The sequence below is a fragment of the Alternaria ventricosa genome, assembly GCF_023758065.1.
Source record: "Alternaria ventricosa strain BMP 2768 chromosome Unknown scaffold_2, whole genome shotgun sequence".
Classification (NCBI taxonomy): domain Eukaryota; kingdom Fungi; phylum Ascomycota; class Dothideomycetes; order Pleosporales; family Pleosporaceae; genus Alternaria; species Alternaria ventricosa.
In genome coordinates this window covers 237,728-259,237 of record NW_026055682.1, presented here as the reverse complement: position 1 = coordinate 259,237, position 21,510 = coordinate 237,728, and the positions used below count along the sequence as shown (strand labels likewise).

Below are 21,510 nucleotides of genomic sequence, written 5' to 3'. Positions count from 1 at the left end.
ACGCCCAAGGTTCGAGGCGGAGGTAGGTCCTTGGACAAGTCTCTCAACGTTTGGTAAGATTGCAGCACTGATACTTGATGATCTCTCTCGATGATACTTTTTGCTTTTGCTCAGCCACTACAGCCTTGATACAAGGTTCATTCCGTTTTGAGCTATCGAACCTGGTCATAAAGTCGTTGAGATTCGATTTCGATTCCCGGTGCTATAGTGCTCCGAGGTATGGAGTGGGCCGCGCGCTATACAACAGCTGGGATACTTAGTGCTGCCCGAGCGTGCCTGCACACCTCAGTGTCAGCCTGGTCCAGCATCACAAGGACTGTGACCAGGCGTGGTATACATGTTTGTTTTCAAGAAAATACTGAAAAGGATGAAGCTCCATGCAGGAATGCAACTATTTGGTATCAGACGCTGACAGAGAGGCTTGCCTAAGTACGCGATATCTTACATGCAACTTGGATATATACATTGTGTCGTCCTCTCTAAATCATACTCAGCACTCCTCGGAACAGACGTATGCATCATCTTCTATCATGCATATATTGCATCATACATTATACTCAGACGCACACATACCCTTCTATTGCGTCAGTCTACGAGCCCGCGGAGACCAAGGACATCCTCATCATCAGATACGCCACTGTTGAGCCGGGCTCTCATCCAAGCTTCTGTTGCTGATCCGAAAGCTTCCATGTGCATGACACTTGTGCAGATGGCTTCGCGGAATGACAGGCGCAACAGATACGTCCAGGATCGCTTTGCCTAGTTATCTGCGGTATGAATATTGGCATTGTGGACCTGAGCAGTTATGCACGAGTGAGGAGAACCAAGAGAAAGCAATACAACCTTACACGGCCGGGTCACTTACGCTTCAGATGCAATTTCATGTGAGAAGTGTCAATCTTACTACTGTATTTGACGAAGACGCTCGTCCTGAAAGGGTTGTATGCGCTACGACAAGACGTTTTGATGAATACATCAACGTGAGACGAAGGCGGATATAACCACAAGATCTATTGAATACCTCCACGGTATTGTTAGAGAACACCACCCAAAAGATCAAGCACCCATGTAGCAAGCAAAACCGGTCATGAAATTCCACATCTACCAGTCTCTCCATCTCCGCCCTACAACTTACTCTTCTTCCCGCCCTTAACCCCCGTAACACTCTCGCCACTAAGCAAGAAATCCGGATACTCAAACCCACCCGAAAACCCCGCAGTATGCCACGCGCCACCATCCACAACAAGCGTCTCGCCGTTAACAAAGTTACCCGCATCCGAAAACAGATAGATAGTCGCATCCGCAATCTCCTTGACAGATCCAAAGCGACCAGACGGCACGCTCTTAGCAACCTTACTCTTAGCATCCGACTTGGACAACCTCGCCATACCCTCAGTCTCAGCAATCGGCCCTGGGGCAATGATGTTGGATGTGATACCACGGGGGCCTTGCTCAATAGCGACAGACATGGCCATGGCGTCTACACCTGCTTTCGCGACGGAGACGTGGGACTGGAGGGGTGTGCCTGTGTAGTGCAGCGTAGCGCTCACAAAGATGATACGCCCACCCGTGCCATTAGCCGGTTGTGTAGTCCCATCCGTTCTATGCTTCTCCGCTGATTCCTTGAGATAAGGCAGCGTCGCCTTGACCGTGTTATAACTCCCCAGCACATCGATGTCGATAACGCTCTTCATCGCATTCGGACTGATCTGGTCGATGGTCGCGAGGAAATTGCCGGCTGCGCCTGCGATGACGAAGTCAAGGCTGCCGAGTTCGCGGGCGCACCGGTCGGCGGCTTCTTGCAAGAGTTCGGGTTTGCGCACGTCGATGGCGCCGATGCCGAGGACGCGGGCGCCGGGGCGCGCGGTTGCGATGTCTTTGGCCATGTTTTCGGTCTTTTCTACGTTGCGCCCGATTATGCAGGCGTTTGCGCCCAGGGCGACCATGGCGCGGACTTGGGCGGAGCAGATTGTGCCGGCGCCGCCGGTGCAGAAGACGACTTTGTTGTCTGAGGGTTGTTAGCTTTTGACCTGGAGGTGAAGCTGTTTGAGCAGTGGTCATGGGCCATCTCTGCCTATCCACGCCTACTATAGGAAGTGAGACATACCAAAGATGCCATCCCTCCAGACATTGCTCATAAACTGGTACTTCTCCATAGGCATGGTGCGCGGTGTTTTCCAGGCAGGTTCTGTGCTATCGGGGTCGTCGAACTGGAAGCGCGCAGGACTGGCGGTGGTGAGTGAGCAGGTGATGACGTTGGGAGTTATCGTTCGAGCGGATGCACAAATATTGAGTGGAGTATAAGTAACTGAGGTTGCTCACGTCGTGTGAAAGTTACGGCCGCAAGCCCCGGCTGATGCGTGCAGGATACGCGTTGGTGTTGTAAGCCGAGGTACGACTGGCAAGATTACTCTCTTGATGCTTGCGATTCGCCCTGGGCGATACAGTGCGCGCATCGAATGCATTTTATAGGTTTGGAAGACCGTGCAGAGTATGTACGGTAAAGAGCGACCTGATAATGGATCAACATCTTTCTTTTCATAGGGCGTAGCCGCCTGATTACTGATTGACATGTGCTCTTCTCCGCATTATGGCATGGAAGCTTGGGCCATCCCGATTTCTCCGAAAGATGACAGCCTGCTCCGGATGATGCCCGCAGCATCTCCGCAATCTTCCAAGCGCTGCATGCACGTCAACCTGCATTGCCAACAGATAACTCCACGACAAAGAACCCGCGCGATAGACAGAGCAAGGCAATCCCCAAAAACCTCACGGTACCATCACAATGGCCGCCCAAACAGTCTCAATATGTAAATTCGTCGGAACAATCACCCTAGGAATCGCAACTGTAAGTCACCACCACCCGCCACTTCCCTTCTCCAAGCTCCCCGCTTGAAAGCTATCAGAGCTCCAACCCACTCCTCCCTATACCAAACCCCCCAGCACAAACCCCAGAAGACACAGTTCAGATAACTAACACCTCCATAGGGCGTCTCAGCAACCGTCTCGACCATCGCCCTCCCCTCCCTCCTCGCCCTCCCCACCGCCATAAACGCCCGCACCTCCCTCATCTACCTCTCCAACAAATCCACAAACCTATCCTCCTACCTCAGACACATAACTACCTTCACCCTCTTCTCCGCATACTGTCTCTCGCCCGCCCGCTTCCGCCACCCGTACCTGCTTTACACATCTATCTTTGCGTTTGTGTCTGGACCCGGTGTCGACTATGCGGTTGGTCTGACTGAGGGCGGGAATGAGAAGAGGCAGGTTATGGAGTTGGAGGCGCAGGGCGATGAGGTGAATGGCGAGCAGGTGCGCTTGGCGGTGGAGCGGAAGCAGGTGGTTGAGTGGGTTAAGACGGGGTTGGCGGGTGTGGCGTTTGCGATGCAGGTTGTTGGGCTGTGGGGGGATGGCGCGTAGATGGGGTTATATTATGATGATGGACAGAAGTTTGTCGTGATCTGTGTGTGGGGTCATGGTGGTTGTTGGAGATTGGTGGTGGATATACGATACTGGTGTTCTCTGAGTTTGGAGTAGGAGATGTGGATTGCTGTTGGTGTACTGTATGGTTTTGACTCTCCTTTCTTGGCTTGCGTGCTGGATACATACATATTTTTGTTAGCGACTATTATTATATCCCTCTCAATTCCTCCTAACAGACGAATATCCCAGTGCACATTGGAAGACCGTGAATGATTGCAGCGTGTCAGAGGCACCGAGTTAGAGATATCGAGTGGCCGACCGGGTTGATCATGTATACCATGAACTGTGAACTGGAGGCAAAGGTATGCTGGTATGTTGAATGTGATTCATGTTGCTATGACTGAGTACGTAAGAAAGATGGCTCGATGGTGAGAAACTTTTGCGCAGGATAGACCGAACCCAGAGAGTGGGCTCAAAGTCGCCTGCTGAATAGAAGGAAAGAAACCGCTCAACTAATTGCTGCTGTCGCTGAAAAAAGACATCGTAAACGCTGGGAGGAAAGCAAAGATTGCACGCCTTAGCCAATGTTGTGCATACGCCTGCACGGCGTTTGCGGCGTCGTCCCAAGGCGAAAGGCTGCTGCGCGAGATAGCTCCGACTTTTGTCTAACAGAGAATATGAAGTAGAAAATGAACGGAATGTGTCCACGACCGTTCTGTTTTCGCGTAGACACATTGCCGAACTCTTAGGAACCTGGGTGGCGCAGAGGCTGATTCGAAGTTGGTCCTAGAGGTAGACGCCAGATCGGTATGATGCACTCGAAGATCAGTCGTGCTCATTCTTGATCCTCTTCACCATAGCCTTTGAGCTATCAGTAGCTTTGCGCTTAGGCTTGGATACCTGCTCGATGAAGTATCCGAGGTCCTGGATACTATCACCAGAGTCATCGAGGTACTCTACACTGGCGGCGGCTTCGTCTTCATTTTTGAATCCAACGGGGATATGACTGAGCAAAGCCTCAGCCTGGCTCTCAATGTACGGGAGGTGCTTCTCCAGCTGCTCTCGGACTTGCTCGCCCAAAGGGTTGATCGTGTAGTCGACTGGGGCATGATCGCGAAGGTTTTTGCTATAGTTATCGAACATGGCGTTCAAGAGCTCGATGTGTTTGTCGATCAAACGGCCCATCTTCTCGTTGAGTTGTTTCCGGAATAGTTCGATGGCCCTGTCGACGAAATGGTTCTCAGCTGCAAGGAAGCGATTCTCAAGCTGTATCTTCTTGAACTTCAACACCCCCATATGGTAGCGTTTCTTTCCTTTGACGATCGATTTGAGTTCGGGAGTTGCGGCGAAAATGTCATCGTAAATTTCATCGGTGATTGTCGAGATCAGGTTGTTTTCCCGTTCATCTTCCAGAGTGGCCCGATGCAGTAGACGCTTCTCCTCGGCGATCATTTCGTCTACCATAGCGAGGACTTTACTCTTCATCCGGTGTTGCATCGGATTGAATTTGAGTTTGGCTTTCTCGACTGTGATAAGGTTTGCGGCTGAGCTGTTCATCAGGGCTATCGCCTGGTGGAACAGTTTGTCCATGTTTAGTGGTAGTGCAGCCCTCAGTTGCCTCAGATGTCCCGCATGAAGTGCATACCACCTCTGAAAACCGGGCTTCAGTAAGGTAGCAAGCTCCATGTTCCAGTTGACTGTGTTCTCCAGGCCCTTGGCTCTCGATGTTCCTTGGGGAACGTGGCCTCTGCTCTTTATGATCCGGTTGAATGCAGAAGCTTTCAGCTCCAGCCAATTCTTCTGAATACGTTTCCTCAGACCTTCCTTGTAAGCGTTGCTGTCCTTCTCGATTCTCGCCACGCTAACCGTTGAGTATTCGCGACAATGCTTGTGCAACGCTTTGGCCAAGGCGCCTAAGAACCTGCCGCGCAGCTCGTCGAATTCATCAGCGATTGTCTTGAACCCGGCATCCCGATCCGACTGAGTGACGACGCGTTTCGATTTTTCGATGAAGGCGGGAACGACAGTGTTGATGTGGTACGTATAGTCGCGCAGGTTCCGAGGAGCCGGTAGATTGTACATGAACCTGCGGAGTCCCGGTACTCCGGTATTCTCGGCAGAGAGCGCTGGTTGATGCTCGTATGAGATTTTTCCGGTCTTGATCCAGCTCATGTAGTTCGCTGTGGACGTATGGAAGATTTCCACCGTCTCATTGTACGATACCTCTTGGAGTGTTGAGCCGAGGATTCTGGAGATGGACTCTGCACGCTCTTTTATCATGTACGCCTTCTTGTAACGCTGGAGATACAGCTTGAAGCGGTTGATCTGGAGTACTTTGGTATCGTCATCTTCCTCTTCGGCGTTGGTACCGTCTTCATCAGCTTGCTGCATACGGGTATTGATTTCGTCGTATACGAAACCCGAACACTGAGCGAGTTGGTCTTCAGAGAGTGCCTTTTCAAAGAAGTTAGTATGACCCCAAACATAGTTGAAAGTACTTACGTCAATCTTGGTGGCCACAACCTTCACATTCGATGCACCATGATTAAGCACGCCAGCTCTAGCGTTACTTATGACCATTTCGTCCGTACCGATGCGCACTGTATCACCCAGAATGATCTCAACATCGACGCTGTCTTTGATCTCATCGGCGTGTCGAGCTCGTGACATGTTCGTATCACCAGACCCTAGAATGTGTTAGCTATGATAAACAAAATTGTCTCAATACTAACCTGGCAGATCGATAAACTCTAAACCCTGTTGAAGGAGAGGGTGATTGAATCGGATGGTGACGCAATCAACAATAGGCCAAAGACAAACCTGGCCCTCGACATTGGAAAGAAACGGCTTGATGACGTCCAGGAGTTCCTTCGGGGTGTTCTTGCTGAAGATCGAAACTCCCTTGGAATCCATATCTTGATCCAGCATAGCCTCTTTGCATTTCAGCTGGCACAAACTCTTGAATTCCGGAGTGTTGACGGGACTTGAACTCCAAGCATTGAGAAATTCTTCCCTGGATCCAAAGATGGTATCGAAGAAGTCTTCTGCCGTCTTCTTGCGTTTTCGGTCGAGTTCATCTTGTTTGAATGATCGGGTCCGGGGGCCATCTTCGTCTTCTGAGTCGTCCAGGTCGTTATGATAGTCCATATAAGAGCGGATATGTTCATCTACCATGGCTTCACGCTTCTCCGCATTGAGAAACTTGACCTCGGCAGAGAACTTGTCGCCCGGACCGTATGCATATTTGACGATAGCGCTGGTACAAGCAAATCCTCTCGCACCTGTCAGTGACAAGCCGGTACAATCGAATAAAGCGTTGATCAGAAGGCTCTTGCCGGCTCCTTGGGCTCCAATGAGAGCGACCTTGATGGCAGGCCCTCGTTCGACCTGCTCTAGCATTGCTGCGGTTTTTGCGACGTGCTCAAGTTCTCTGTCGAGTCCCGTCTTGCCCTTGGTACACGAAGCAACTCTTTCTGATATGTCCTTGAGGATTGCGTGGATGGCGTCTTTGTCTAGATCCCACCAAGCATGTGGAGTTTTCGGCTCAGCACCCGCATCGTACTTTGTGATTGTCTTGAAGCGTTGGGGTTGAGCTTGGAATTCTCCAAAATTGAGGAGAGATTCCATTGACATTCTTCGTAACTGATACTAGACCTTGTGCTCTGGGCAAGGTGTAGAAGAGAAGGGGACTTAAGGCAAAGCAAGTGGATTGATGATAGACTGGAGAAGAAAAGAATAGGAAGGATGGTGTAGGAGTGACGGTTACCAGCAGAGCAGCAGATTAAATAGTAGGGCAGTGACGCTAAACCGCCGGCCAGCGAAGGTGAGGGGGGCAAAAACCCGATTGCGTTGATGGTAAGTCTGGACGGTTGCTGATTATACTCCAAGGTGAGAGTCCAACGATAGACGGACAGGAAATTCTGTGCCTTATCGGAGGCAAAGGAAGCGGTGGAATAAGCAGGTATTGTGCATTGAGGTAATTGACTGCAGACTGGACGGGGGTAAGTTTGGGAGACCAATATTTCAGATGCGTATGTTCAAAGTCTACCGCAACAGATTCTGGCGATCAGGGTATATGGACTTGATGTCCTCGGCCAGACAGTCAGGTTCAGAAGCATACGTTCCCAGTAGAGGCGTGCATATAGCGTATAGCAGTTGTCTAGGTCCGGTTTACTCTTCATGTGCATCCAGACCTCGTGTTCCAAAGTAAGGGCATGTAAGCTATTGCGATAACATAGAGCATAATGCGTGGATGCGAACATTCCAAAGACCACGTAGAATCTAGTGAGTCTGCGGCTGGAGAGCTAGAAGGGAGTGCCAGGCGGGCGCATCTCGCGACGCGTCTGACCGCGGGGTAAACGATTACCCACGAACGACGGGGAGATGCCAGAGACAATTGCTGCGGCGATTGTGTGTTGGGCTCGGTAGCGGCATATGTTCGCACGATAGCATTTTGCAAACGAGGGTGTAGGTTCAGCATCGGGGAGGAGCGAAGTTCCAACGTCCGCGCGAGATGCCTTAGCGCGATCATCTGATAGGCTAGTTCACTTGTGGAAACCACCCACGGGCCGCCTGCAGCAAACACTCTGAACACCCTCGTACATTACTTTACTCTATCATTCCTTCGCTATTCAGGATCTTCTTACACAGTCGGTATGAAGTCCTGGAGGTGTTCGTAGAGTTTTCCGTGCGCACCTATAATTTAGCGCGAACTATCCACCACCGCGACGTCCACATCGGCCCCACATTTCATTTTCGCGATCCTCAATACCCATGTATGCTTCTGGGTAACGACGCGCACTGCATGATACGATGAGTGTTCGCGTTCGGTGCACGTCTTGCAGCATGCCAGATGCGGTCACAACGGCTGTATACCACCCGGGCAGTGTCTGCACCAGCTGAAGCTTCGAAGAGTTCGTCTGATCTTCGGTCTCGGTGTAAGCCGGGTGCATTTATACTTCCATGCGCGTTCATTCCATGCCAGCTAGCCTATCTCAAGCCTAGTCGACAGATCATTTTCTGAAACGCGACGCGACGCGCCCGTGATGTGGTTGGCATGTCGTCCCTCGTGCTTACCCTTCGGACACAGCGCGTCCTCTGCAAAGATATTCGTCCATGAGCAAGCATGGCACACTTGGTACCCAGTTCTTATTTTGCGAGCACTCTTGCTTCAGAGGTTTACGGAGCCCGCGAACTTTCTCACGCGGCACACGACAACATTATGAGCTCCCCACCACGCTCACGTTCTTCAACCCCAGGCTTGAACGACTACGCCGACGAAGTTATTCCCGGTAGCGATGGATGCCTCAAATGCAATTCCCAGGGGCATTGGGTTAAAGATTGTCCATTAGCGACTTGCTTCCATTGTCGAGAGAAGGGTCATATCATGGACGACTGTCCTGATAAGGCCAACATACAGTGCTACGGATGCAGCGGCTTTGGACATTTTCGTAAAGAATGCCCGAAAGACGAATATCATGCTAGTAGCATCACGGTACAAGAAGAATTGCGTGAGACGCGTCGAAAACTACAAGACACGCAGGAACAGCTACGGCGTGCGCAGCAGGAGATTAGCCTGCTGAGCGAAAACTTGAGGGAAGCAAACGATAAGCATGAACGCTGGCGCAGATTTGCACAGGGCAACACATTGGATCCTTATGACGCACTTAAAATGCAAGGACTGCACAAAAGTAACTCGCTTACCGATTTCTTAAACGTTGCTCAATAGTACTGACGAGAACAATCAGATCTACGTTACACCCAACTACGCGAGGTCGACCCCTTTGCAGCGGAAGCGCAAGTGGAAGCCTACGAGCAATACGTACGGGATGCCTTCAATCAAAGGCCAGATACTCTCAGCCGCACGATCAACATACTCGTACACGACATCAACTTCATCAAGATCAAGGAGAGCGATGGTGACTTGAGATGGAGATTCGACGCAGCCTTCGTTCTCGCGAGGCAGATATATGAAGCACTGCTTAAGTACAGCTACGGCAGGACTCCATTGGATGGTCGCATATGCTTGGCACTGCAAGCCGCCGATAGCCAACTGAGTGTCATCATCGAGGAGATGCTTGAAAATTCCGGAGGCAAGGTGGATTTGAGAAACGCTCATGATGAGATCTGGTTTGTGCGGTAACACCTTAAGCAAACTCACGGTATCACGAAATACTACCCGGGTACCACAGTGTTGCTAGGGCAGCGCATTGAACAGCGCGGATATAGATGAGCTCAAGCCTTCGTCGAAATAAGTCGCGACGTTACTCTCGATATGTACCAGGCTCACTTTCTTTATAGTGCTATTCTTGGAGACAACCATCCATGTAAACTTTCCTGGCGTCTTACACACTGATGGTTCTTATCCACGATGCGTTTGAGTGTTCCTCGTACAGATATAAAACTGAACAGATCCGCAGCCTACACTAAGATGAATACATGCAAATCAGATAGCCTAAAGTCAATATAGGCTTCAGAGTTTCAGATTTGCCTTTGAATAGAATGACTGTACAAGGATGTCTTGGAACTACAGCTATCCAGGCCTGGTCTTCGTCAAGGATGGGTCGTTTCATCACTGCGCATCATCACTGTAATGAGAATGATCTAGAACCCGTTGGAAGAAAGCTTGTTCCTGAAGTCAACACGTAATCGGAGTGACCCTTTCGAGATGCGCGACACTGGATTGGTTGTTGTTGAGGGGTCTGTTGGGGATGGTTTCATGGTACGTTCCCCGCTAATGGTTCTCAACGCACTGCCACATATATAATGCTTCGATACCTCGCGACTCACTCAGACTGTCTCAGTACTTTTATTGATTTCCCTCCATCAGTATACTTTTCCACGCCTCCTGCCTCAACGCCAACGACCTACGCAGACACTTGAGCAGCGCGACCATGTCGACCAATGTGGAAAGGAAGTGCCAAGATTTAGAGGACAGAATCCGTGTGGTTGAAGCAGACTTTGACGCGCTAGCGAGAAGTCACGAGAAGTTGAAAAAGGAGACCACGGGGGACAAGGGTCTACAGAAGAAAGTCCGTAGGTTGGAGAAGAAGTATGAGGACTTGGAGGATGAGTATGGGACGTTGGAGAGTAAATTCAAGGCATTGGAGGCTACTGTTCAGAAGTTGCAGTCAGAAAGGGAGATCTAGAGACGTTGATTTACCGGTAAGTTTATTCCTACCTGCTATCAAGGCACCAACTTACAAGGGCGATAGATTTAGCATGCATCATCTTCAACACCCCCGTTCCAACCCTAGACAAAACGCGACTTCACTATACGAGTTTCAATATGCGCGTACAAACGGCAGCCATTCCAGCTTATACAGCAAGACGAAAACAAATTCCACGCACAAAACCCCGCGATGAAGGAGCCTTCCACATATTCCAGCAGACAAGGTCACAGTTCCAGTCGGAGAGGCTTCCAAAATCCCTCAAAAAGGCAAGGAGCAAAGCGAAGAGACTTAGCATGACGGAGACAACCAGAACTCTCATACCTAGGTATTCACGAAGTTCATACCGTATCACAAGCAATACCATTCTTACAAACCACTTTTACAACCCAGGAAATGTCCGACACGTTACTTGATCTAAAGGCATACCTAGATACTCGCGTCGAGAAAACAGTAGAAGCAAGCAGTGAGACCATCGATACCGACGAGCGTTACTAGATACCCAGGTGAAGCCGACCCGTCACCACTCCACCCACTCAATCTTCTCTTCTTTCACTATCGTTATATCTCATTCAATCCTAAAATTAGTCATCAAAAACATTTTCAAGGGCATGTGGTCTGAAAAAGCGAGTATGGCAAGGCGCCCGTACGCGGTTGTACGTAGCTTAAAAGTGCGCAGACATGCAGGGAGACGCGGATTCGAGTTTCGCCATGTCCAATTCATTAACTTTCTTTTTGCAGCTCTTTTGCGCTGACGTAGGGACTGTTTGCAAACTTGTTTAGGAAAGCTTCTTTTTACTGTAGATGTGGTGACGCAGAAGTCTACTTCACCTCGACATGCGATGTGCGAGTTGCTACCTGGGGACTAGGAGACGACAAGATCTTTTTGCGTTGGACGTTCTACAGAACACACTTTAGGTTTAAGTATACATCATCTTCGATACAACTTCTTTGTTGACAGTTGATAGCGTGCATACAGCAAAGGGCGACCCAGCTTTAGTTGTTCCCTAGTAACGCGTCTTCGTTCCGCGCCAACCCACCAGCTCAGCTTTTGCCCGCATCTCCGCCATCGATACCTTGACCGTCCTTCACTGCAACATCCTATTCACTTCTACAGCGGGCCCATATAAACGAAGGCCATCTGCTCAGTAACAGGTACTTTAAGCAACCCAGCAATTTCCTCCCTAGGTTTACTGTTCTCTTCCGCGTAGCGGCTATAGATCAATGCGAGTGAAACAACGTGTTTTGTATACCATGCGTGATCCGCGAAGCAGTTCTGGCAGAGACGTGTGAGAGTCTTCATATTGATATACTGTGCGGTATCGGTGTCACAGCCCTGGGTATCACAGATCCGGCGGTGGAGGGCGGTATGAAGGTCAGCGAGACCGAACGTGGCCTGTGAGCGGATTCCAATGGCCATTCTCAGGGTGCTTGGAGCGAGTGCGATGATCTAGGATTACAGCGTTAGACCGAAAGCTGATACCCTGAGCATCTCTTACTCACCTCTTTCCACTCAAACATTTGAGATACCAAGTCCATTGCCATTCTGTTGACCCTTCTCCACGTTAATACAGTAGCAACATCCATGTGCAAGACAATTTGCTGTTGCAACTCGACCGGAAGCCGAGAGAGTAAACCTAGATTAGGCGCAGTGGTGTAGTCTAGTCCGATGGCGTGATGGGCATCGTCGAGGAGACAATGACGAGCAAGGAGATAGTGATGAATAACGCCGTGAACAATGTTTGCTTCGCGTCCATGAAGACATATGTTGTTGGCCGCCGACATGACAGTTTACTTGGTTGAGAATAATTGCTGTGGTGAGTGGTAGGCGCCTAGGTGGGAGAACAACCGAGAGTAGAAGGCAGTGTGGATTTCAGACTAAGACTATCGCAAGTTCATCACGCTTGTCATGTGACAGAAGAAGGAAAACAGACTCGGTCGCGCTCAGGCGTCGGCTTGAGTAGACAATTCACTGTAGTGGTTATCGGTGACGCCTAAGAAAATTGGAACACTGCAAGACTATTAGTCTCAAGAAACTATGTTGTGAATATATATAATGAACAAGCAAGAATGTACGCATATGTCAAGACTGGCATTTCCTGTGTATTTCGATTAACGGGGTCGTGTTCCTATGGTTTGTAGAATACGTGAACATTGCGGCCTACGTCGAATTGGAGCGAGCGATCAACAACAGACTAAATCAAAAATTTCAAAAATACAAGGATATCCTAGAGCAGATTCGCCACAGCTCTGATGTGCAAACATGGTTTTGTAGAGTGTGGTGGTGGGGTAAAAAGGCTGACGTGGTGGAAATGCCATCCACCAACACCCTCAACACCAAAAAAAAAAGCTGAAGCGACCAAATGAACCGAAACAAAAAGACTAGAACGTACAAGCCCGACGTGGGGGTCGAACCCACAACCTTGAGATGTACTGAGTAATCGTGTCTGTTAGACCGTGAAAGACTAAGAGTCTCACGCTCTACCGATTGAGCTAGCCGGGCTAGTAATGTTGTTCGATGGAAAGCAAATTTCAAACAGCTATTATATACCAATTGACGCGTTCTCTAGCTCAAGAGTATGGTTGTACAACTTTCCAGGATGAAGTTTGCCATAATTGGGAGTTTGATGGGCGGGGCGGGGAGGATGTCCGCGGGACGCTTGGAAAATTTCTTTAGTGGAACACCAACCATCTGCATGCTCGGTAAAACACCACCGTAACCTGCTGGCTATTGGCCATGGCTGTATTAATCACCTTACCTCGAATGTGTTTGCAAAACATTTACTTTTCGGACTTAAGGTTCATGCGACAGTGAGACATTTTGACAGAAACTACTTACTAAGTAGTCTCCAAACCGCGGTCACTATACGCGGGTATCATGTTCAAGAAGTTACACTGCCGTTGGGCGGATTTGCAACGATTTACAGGCCACGAATGCATAGTGCTATTTTGGGCGCATCGGCTGCGCCTTCAGTGCGAGTTTACGAGCCACAGCCTCACTCTATCAATAATCCGAATAGATAGTCTCAACCGTTGAAGCTAACATCAAACCGTTGGAAGAAGCATAATAATACACCCACAAATTGTACGCTCTCGGATTCACAGTAGATGCACAGTTTGATGAATTCGGCACTTTGACATATGAGCAAAATTCTAGATGCGTTCTGTCGGTTAGATCTGATCATCTTCGATGAGTTCAACATGCCGCAGCACGAACCGGGCTGAGAGAAATTGTAGTGTGTCCGCCTTACAAGCCGTATCGGTACTTGGCGCAGTCCGGACAGCCGAATGGCATTTTGGTATTAGCAGGAGGTTAACAGTGTTGCGCATAGCATGGCGAACAGGTTGATGGATGAATTGTGTATTCTAGAACAAGGCCCTGGGAAAAGGAATAAAGAACGTTCTTGAGAGTATCAGCATGCAGACTTGGCGCAACGTCAGGGTCTCCACCGAATCTCTCCCCACAACGTGGCGCCGCGTAATGTCGCTGCAAGTAGGGTAGTTTGCAGCATTCGCGCGTGCGTGCAGCGTGGTGCAATTTGAGACACACGGCCAAGAAACTTCGATATTATTCGTCGATATATCGAGACCCCAGGGGCGCGGTTGCAGCAGGTTGTCCAGGATCGGGGTAGGCACTGCCTCAGCACTTGGGTCCGTGCCTCCATCTTTCGACGACAGGCAAGCAGCGCAACCTTGCAAACGAATCCGCGACCATTGCCAGCGCCGGTGAAAGGTTGACGTTCGCTTTTCCACGATATACACGCGATCACGACACATTGCGCGCAACCCGTACAAACTCAACTCCGAAACGCCGGCCAAGCTGTGTGACCTACTATTACCAGGGCGGCTTACGAGGAAGCTCCGCAAGACCTCCGTACTCCGTATACCTCCGCGACGCGCCCACACACTGCAGCGCAGACGACACACTGGCGACCCGTACATGAAGTGATAGAGAAGCCGCGCTCTTCGGAGACAGACGCCCATCACAACATTCGGCCGCTATGGCCAGCCGGCCGCCGGGGGGACCGTCTCACAGCGAGAACCTGATCGACTTTGACGACCACCAACCCACATATTACTCGGGCGCACCACCACCCGCAAACGACCATGACCTCCTCCACCGGTACGACATAGACAGCTCCGACGCGGCGCCCCAGGGCCGGCCCTCGGTGTCCTACGATGACTTTGTTGGGGGTGGGAGGGCGACGGCAGGCCTGCCGGGCGGGCCTGGCGCACCAACGGGTACCTCGCCCTATCTGGGGGGAGCAAACAATAACAGAGCCTACTCGCAAACGTCGGACCTGAACAACTACCAACGGTACTCGGACGCCGATATACCACATGACGACGATGCATCAACACAGGGCTACTATGCTGCAGGAGGGGCGTATGATCAGGCTTCACCAGGTATACAGCGCGGGGCATCCAAGAAGGCGCACAACAGGAATAGTATCCTGAGTCTCGGAGGTGGTCTGACGGGGAGAGTCAAGAACATGTTCGGGCAGGGGAACGAGTACTCTGAGATGGACCTTCCATTGACTGAGAACGCAGCACACCAACGGCAGCCCAGCGCGACCGCGAGCGCACGCGACGATGGCCAGTCGTCAAAGACAAAGAAGGGGCTGGGCACGTTCAAGTTCGGCTTCGGTCGGGGTGCGCCAGACCCTTCGACACTGGGGCCCCGAATCATTCACCTGAACAATCCGCCTGCCAACGCCGCGAACAAATACGTCGACAACCACATCTCCACCTCGAAATACAACGTCGTCACCTTCCTCCCGAAATTCCTCTACGAGCAGTTCTCCAAATACGCCAACCTCTTCTTCTTGTTCACTGCCATCCTACAACAGATTCCCGGTATCTCACCCACGTCGCGATTCACTACAATTGTACCGCTCGGCATAGTCCTATTGGTCTCGGCGGTCAAGGAATACATTGAGGACTACCGGCGAAAACAGTCCGATTCGGACCTGAACAACTCGAAGGCGCAAGTCCTCAAAGGCTCCTCATTCGTGGACACAAAATGGGTCAACGTGGCAGTAGGCGACATTGTGCGCGTCGAATCTGAATCACCTTTCCCAACTGATCTGGTCCTACTCGCTTCTTCCGAGCCGGAGGGTCTGTGCTACATCGAAACGGCCAACTTGGACGGAGAAACGAACCTCAAGATCAAGCAAGCTATTCCGGAGACAGCTGACTATGTCAGTCCTGCTGAGCTAGCGCGACTGGGAGGCCGCATCCGATCGGAACAGCCCAACAGTAGTCTATACACGTATGAAGCAACCTTGACTATCGCAGCAGGTGGCGGAGAGAAGGAACTACCACTTCAACCCGATCAGCTGTTGTTACGTGGAGCTACATTGCGAAACACCCCTTGGATACACGGCGTTGTTGTCTTCACTGGACACGAAACCAAGCTGATGAGGAACGCGACCGCTACACCTATCAAGACTACTGCAGTGGAGAGGATGGTTAACAAGCAGATTCTCATGCTTGTCGTCATTCTCATAATCCTAAGTATTATCAGCTCAATAGGCGACGTCATCATCCAATCCACGCAAAGAGACAGCCTCGAGTACCTTAGGCTTGAGACTTTCAACGGCGCCAAGCAGTTCTTCCGAGACCTTCTGACATATTGGGTGTTATACTCCAACCTGGTACCCATCTCACTTTTCGTGACAATCGAGATCGTCAAGTACTATACTGGCAGTCTCATCGATTCCGACCTGGACATTTACTACGAACCAACGGATACACCTGCGAAATGTCGAACTTCGTCATTGGTCGAGGAACTGGGTCAGATTGAATACATCTTCTCAGATAAGACGGGTACTCTGACCTGCAATGTGATGGAGTTCAAGCAGTCCACAATTGCTGGTATTCAGTATGCCGATGAGGTTCCAGAGGACAGACGTGCTACGATCGAGGACGGCGTTGAGGTTGGTATTCACGACTTCAAGCAGCTCGAGCAAAATCGCAAAACGCACCACAACAAGTACATCATTGACCAATTCCTCACTCTACTTTCAACTTGTCACACAGTCATTCCCGAGCGAAAGGGTGAAAAGGCCGCTATCAAGTACCAAGCTGCGTCGCCTGATGAGGGTGCTTTGGTTGAAGGTGCGGTGACTCTTGGTTACAAGTTCATCGCACGAAAGCCGCGCGCCGTTATCATCGAAGTCGATGGCCGCGAGCTGGAATACGAGCTATTGGCCGTTTGCGAATTCAACTCCACCAGGAAGAGGATGTCGACTATCTTCCGCACTCCCGAAGGCAAGATCGTGTGTTATACCAAGGGCGCCGACACCGTCATACTGGAGCGACTTAGCAAGGACAACCCCCATGTGGAAACGACATTGACGCATCTTGAGGAATACGCTTCCGAGGGACTGCGCACGCTGTGTCTTGCTATGCGAGAAATACCCGAGAACGAGTTCCAGGAATGGTGGACCATCTTCAACACTGCACAAACCACAGTCAGCGGAAACCGTGCCGAGGAGCTAGACAAGGCCGCTGAGCTCATTGAGCGTGATATGACTCTACTGGGCGCGACTGCTATTGAAGACAAGCTGCAGGAGGGCGTGCCAGACACTATCGCTACTCTGCAATCAGCTGGTATCAAGGTCTGGGTTCTCACTGGAGATCGTCAAGAAACCGCTATCAACATTGGCATGAGCTGCAAGCTGATTAGTGAAGACATGAGTCTGCTCATCATCAACGAAGAAAACAAGGAGGACACACGAGACAATATTCGCAAGAAGTACCAAGCAGTCACTAGCCAGAGCCAAGGCGGTGCAGAAATGGACGTCCTCGCTCTAGTCATTGACGGCAAATCACTCACTTACGCTCTTGAACGCGACCTTGAGAAGGAATTCTTGGATCTCGCTGTCAGGTGCAAGGCTGTCATTTGTTGCCGTGTCTCCCCTCTCCAAAAGGCCCTTGTTGTCAAGCTTGTCAAACGCCATCTCAAGGCTATTCTCTTGGCCATCGGCGACGGTGCGAACGATGTCTCCATGATCCAAGCTGCTCACGTTGGTGTTGGTATCAGCGGTATGGAGGGATTACAGGCAGCTCGCAGCGCGGATATCGCGATCGGCCAGTTCCGCTACCTGCGTAAGCTTCTTCTTGTCCATGGCGCGTGGAGCTACCAGCGTGTTAGCAAGGTCATCCTGTACTCCTTCTACAAGAACATTGCCATGTTCATGACGCAGTTTTGGTACGCATTCCAGAACGGTTTCTCTGGCCAGATTATCTACGAATCGTGGACATTGACGATGTACAACGTGTTCTTCACGGCCGCACCGCCTTTCGTCCTGGGTATTTTCGATCAGTTCGTAAGCGCAAGGCTTTTGGACAGGTATCCGCAACTCTACCGACTCAGTCAGTCTGGCGTGTTCTTTAGGATGCACTCTTTCTGGTCATGGGTCGGAAACGGTTTCTACCACTCGCTAATCCTCTACTTCGGCGCTCAAGCGTTTATTCTCTGGGACTGGCCGCAATGGGATGGTCGAAACGCAGGTCATTGGGTCTGGGGAACTGCCTCCTACACAGCTAACCTGGCGACGGTTCTTCTCAAAGCCTCTCTCATTACCAACATCTGGACGAAGTACACAGTAATAGCCATCCCAGGCTCCATGCTGCTATGGTTCATCTTGATGCCCATCTACGCCGTTGTAGCTCCCAAGGTCAACATTTCCACCGAGTACGTTGGTGTAATCGAACGCTTGTTCCCCGACCCGCGGTTCTGGGCAATGGTCTTGGTATTGCCGCCACTCTGTCTCATCCGAGACTTTGCATGGAAGTATGCCAAGAGGATGTACTTCCCGCAGAGCTACCATCACGTCCAGGAAATCCAGAAGTACAACATCCAAGATTATCGGCCACGGTATGATTACTCCAAGTTTATCTACCCTTGCTAGCAACAACTGACTGACTCTCTAATAGCATGGAGCAATTCCAAAAAGCGATCCGAAAAGTCCGACAAGTGCAGCGCATGCGCAAACAACGTGGTTATGCGTTCTCTCAAACAGATGAATCGCAAGCTAGGGTGCTGCAAGCCTATGATACCACACAGCAAAGAGGTCGGTTCGGAGAGATGGCGAGTTCGCGGAAGTAAGCCGGGATCTGGGGATGATCGCGGGAATGAACTTCACTCATCGGTGTTGGCTTGGCGCATAGGAATTGGGCGGAATGATATTCGTGTACGACTGCGCTCCCAGTGGGCATGATGTCTTTGATATGGGTACTGCATAGTGTTATTGATGTTAGCGTCAATCAACGAAGCTTTTGCTCGTAGTTTCTAATGACTTATTCTCTATTCAGCTTTCCTTTTGTCGCTGATGTGCTATGATACCTTCTCACTCCCGGCTATTGCAACAATCACGCCGTCATGTCGCATGTCCGAAGAGCCTCAAACGTTTCATCGCCCCACCACGGCATGCGAACAGCAGAAAAAGAAATCCCACGCCGGCTCATCGCTTATCAAATGCCATGGACGAACGGTAAATCACGACCATGGCGCGTACTAATTATCCGGTGCCTCGAGCTGTCGAGACTAACAGCTACTTTACCCGTCGACCGCGTGGTGGCAGGCCAAATTGTGGGTAGGGAGGGGCACATGGTACCCCACTATCGTCACTGTGGTGATCGTGATTGCAGCTGCGCTCTTTTGCCAGCGTTACGGCACGAACGTGCAGTTTGAGCATGAAGAAGTTTCTGATTGAGCATTGTTGAGACGAGCCGCTATTTACCCATGTATTGAGAATTGCCGGGCAAGAGGAAGAAAGGAAGAGGCATTGCAGTAGTATTTTGCAGGCAACGCCAAACACCAAGGCCGACCAACACGCTCAGCATCCGCCACAAGCATGCGGCGCAACAAGGATAAATAGGCAGGCGGAACCATAACCCATCAGGGTAAAGGCGCAGACACGGCCATGGCAGCCCAGTCGTCCGGTTGAAGACGCAGGGTCATATGGTGATGCTAGCCTCTGACACGGCGTATATAGACGGCAGGCTGTTGTACCTGGCGCCAAAATCTGTTATTCCGTCTGCAAAATACACGTATATACTACCCCCAGGGACATGATTGCTGGGCGCTTCAATTGCCGTGCTAGCAGTATTAATACGCTGCGTGCCGCCTGTTCTTCTGCCGTTGCTACTACTTCCAGACCTCTTGCTTCTTCCTCTTTTACTCGTTCGACAAGACCTTGCTTTGGACGTTCACCTCCTACGTTACTACAAAAGAATAGCTTTGCGCATCGCAACTTCTTCGCTACCATGGCTGTCAACACTCCCTACGTTACGCTCAACGATGGCAACAAGATGCCCCAGGTTGGCTTTGGACTGTGGAAGGTCGACAATGCTACCTGCGCCGACACTGTTTACAACGCCATCAAGGCTGGATACAGGTTGTTCGACGGTGCCTGCGGTACGTTCATTTCCTCTCCTCATCCCCAGAGCCGCTGTTGGCGGAGGTCTGGGGAAGCGGTCTCAATTACTACGAAACGCTCCATCGGCCCGTAAACCGTAAAGAGCAGAGATCTATCGGCAATCGCAGACGGGGTTTTCCCTCCGATTTACCGGTGGCTTCTGCATCCTCCGCAAGGTTACATTGCGTCGGAATGCTAGCGCCCTCCCTCGGAACAGCGCCGCGCATGATCACAGCTGACAATCCAAACTACAGACTACGGCAACGAAGTCGAGTGCGGCCAGGGTGTAGCCCGCGCCATCAAGGACGGCCTCGTAAAGCGCGAAGACCTCTTCATCGTCAGCAAGCTGTGGCAAACGTTCCACGAGCGCGAGCAAGTGGAGCCCATCTGCCGCAAGCAACTGGCCGACTGGGGCGTCGACTACTTCGACCTGTACATCATCCACTTCCCCGTCGCGCTCAAGTACGTCGACCCCAAGGTGCGCTACCCACCGGGTTGGTTCGTCGACGGCGAGAGCAAGATCGAGCACAGCAATGCCAGCCTACAAAGCACATGGGAAGCCTTTGAGGAGCTCAAGAACAAGGGCCTGGCCAAGAGCATCGGCGTGAGCAACTACTCGGGCGCCCTCCTCCTCGACATGTTCACCTACTGCAAGATCAAGCCCGCCACCCTCCAGATCGAACACCACCCCTACTACGTCCAGCCCTACCTCATCGAGCTCGCCAAGCAGCACGACATCAAGGTCACCGCATACTCCTCCTTCGGCCCTCAGAGCTTCATCGAGTGCGACATGAAGATCGCGGCTGACACACCCCTCCTCTTTGACCACCCGGTCATCAAGAAGATTGCTGATGCGCATGGCAAGACCCCCGCGCAGGTCCTCCTCCGCTGGTCGACACAGCGCGGTCTTAGCGTTATCCCCAAGTCTAACTCGGCGAACCGTCTGCAGCAGAACTTGGATGTTACCAGCTTTGATCTCAAGGACAGCGAGATTGCGGAGATCTCTGGCCTGGACAAGAACTTGAAGTTCAACGCTCCTACCAACGTAAGTTTTGATGTGTATCTTTGCGGTATAGGATGAGTGCTAATGGTGTGTTGCAGTACGGTATCCCTTGCTACGTCTTCGCATAGATGGATGGTGCTTGGAGAGAGTGGTGGATGAACGAGGATAACGATTTGAATGAATAGATAAACGGCACGGCGCGTTGCACTGCGCTGATAGCCAGATAGCAACGCCGGATGGCTAAAATGAATATACTGTCAAAACACTCGTCCGCAGTCCAAACCACACTGTCGATTATCGTGACGAGGGACGAAGAACAAAAACCGAGTCGCGTCCCTTACCCGTGCTCCGAACGAGTGGTCTCAGTCCCTTCCAACACGCACGTCAATGCACCGTCACATCCCCTCCTCGCCGGCTTTCAGGCAAAACCAAAGCACACCTAACCACGCCGGACTATCCGATAACATACCAATACTGCACGCCA

The 21,510-nt window shown here is 51.0% G+C and overlaps 6 protein-coding genes and 1 non-coding gene across 7 annotated transcripts; 4 read left to right on the top strand and 3 right to left on the bottom strand.

The window, feature by feature from the left end:
• Positions 1-1,124: 1,124 nt before the first annotated feature.
• On the bottom strand, positions 1,125-2,162 carry J4E93_001121 (uncharacterized protein; the record flags this gene model as incomplete). Its single annotated transcript, XM_049339073.1, has 2 exons — positions 1,125-2,008; positions 2,108-2,162. The coding sequence occupies 2 exons, from the start codon at positions 2,160-2,162 to the stop codon at positions 1,125-1,127; spliced, it is 939 nt and encodes a 312-aa protein (XP_049203030.1).
• Positions 2,163-2,785: 623 nt separating this feature from the next.
• J4E93_001120 (uncharacterized protein) lies at positions 2,786-3,423 on the top strand (the record flags this gene model as incomplete). Its single annotated transcript, XM_049339072.1, has 2 exons — positions 2,786-2,848; positions 2,989-3,423. The coding sequence occupies 2 exons, from the start codon at positions 2,786-2,788 to the stop codon at positions 3,421-3,423; spliced, it is 498 nt and encodes a 165-aa protein (XP_049203029.1).
• Positions 3,424-4,251: 828 nt separating this feature from the next.
• J4E93_001119 (uncharacterized protein) lies at positions 4,252-7,059 on the bottom strand (the record flags this gene model as incomplete). Its single annotated transcript, XM_049339071.1, has 3 exons — positions 4,252-5,880; positions 5,929-6,113; positions 6,159-7,059. 3 exons carry the CDS (start codon positions 7,057-7,059, stop codon positions 4,252-4,254), a joined length of 2,715 nt encoding a protein of 904 aa, XP_049203028.1.
• A 2,038-nt stretch (positions 7,060-9,097) lies between these two features.
• On the top strand, positions 9,098-9,568 carry J4E93_001118 (uncharacterized protein; the record flags this gene model as incomplete). Its single annotated transcript, XM_049339070.1, has 2 exons — positions 9,098-9,116; positions 9,174-9,568. 2 exons carry the CDS (start codon positions 9,098-9,100, stop codon positions 9,566-9,568), a joined length of 414 nt encoding a protein of 137 aa, XP_049203027.1.
• A 3,421-nt stretch (positions 9,569-12,989) lies between these two features.
• On the bottom strand, positions 12,990-13,098 carry J4E93_001117. The gene has a single exon. It is a non-coding gene; the product is annotated as a tRNA-Lys (tRNA).
• Positions 13,099-14,596: 1,498 nt separating this feature from the next.
• On the top strand, positions 14,597-18,711 carry J4E93_001116 (uncharacterized protein; the record flags this gene model as incomplete). The annotated part of the gene is made up of 2 exons (XM_049339069.1): positions 14,597-18,480; positions 18,540-18,711. The coding sequence occupies 2 exons, from the start codon at positions 14,597-14,599 to the stop codon at positions 18,709-18,711; spliced, it is 4,056 nt and encodes a 1,351-aa protein (XP_049203026.1).
• A 1,160-nt stretch (positions 18,712-19,871) lies between these two features.
• Positions 19,872-21,154, top strand: XYL1_1 (NAD(P)H-dependent D-xylose reductase (XR); the record flags this gene model as incomplete). Its single annotated transcript, XM_049339068.1, has 3 exons — positions 19,872-20,022; positions 20,278-21,068; positions 21,125-21,154. 3 exons carry the CDS (start codon positions 19,872-19,874, stop codon positions 21,152-21,154), a joined length of 972 nt encoding a protein of 323 aa, XP_049203025.1.
• Positions 21,155-21,510: the final 356 nt, after the last annotated feature.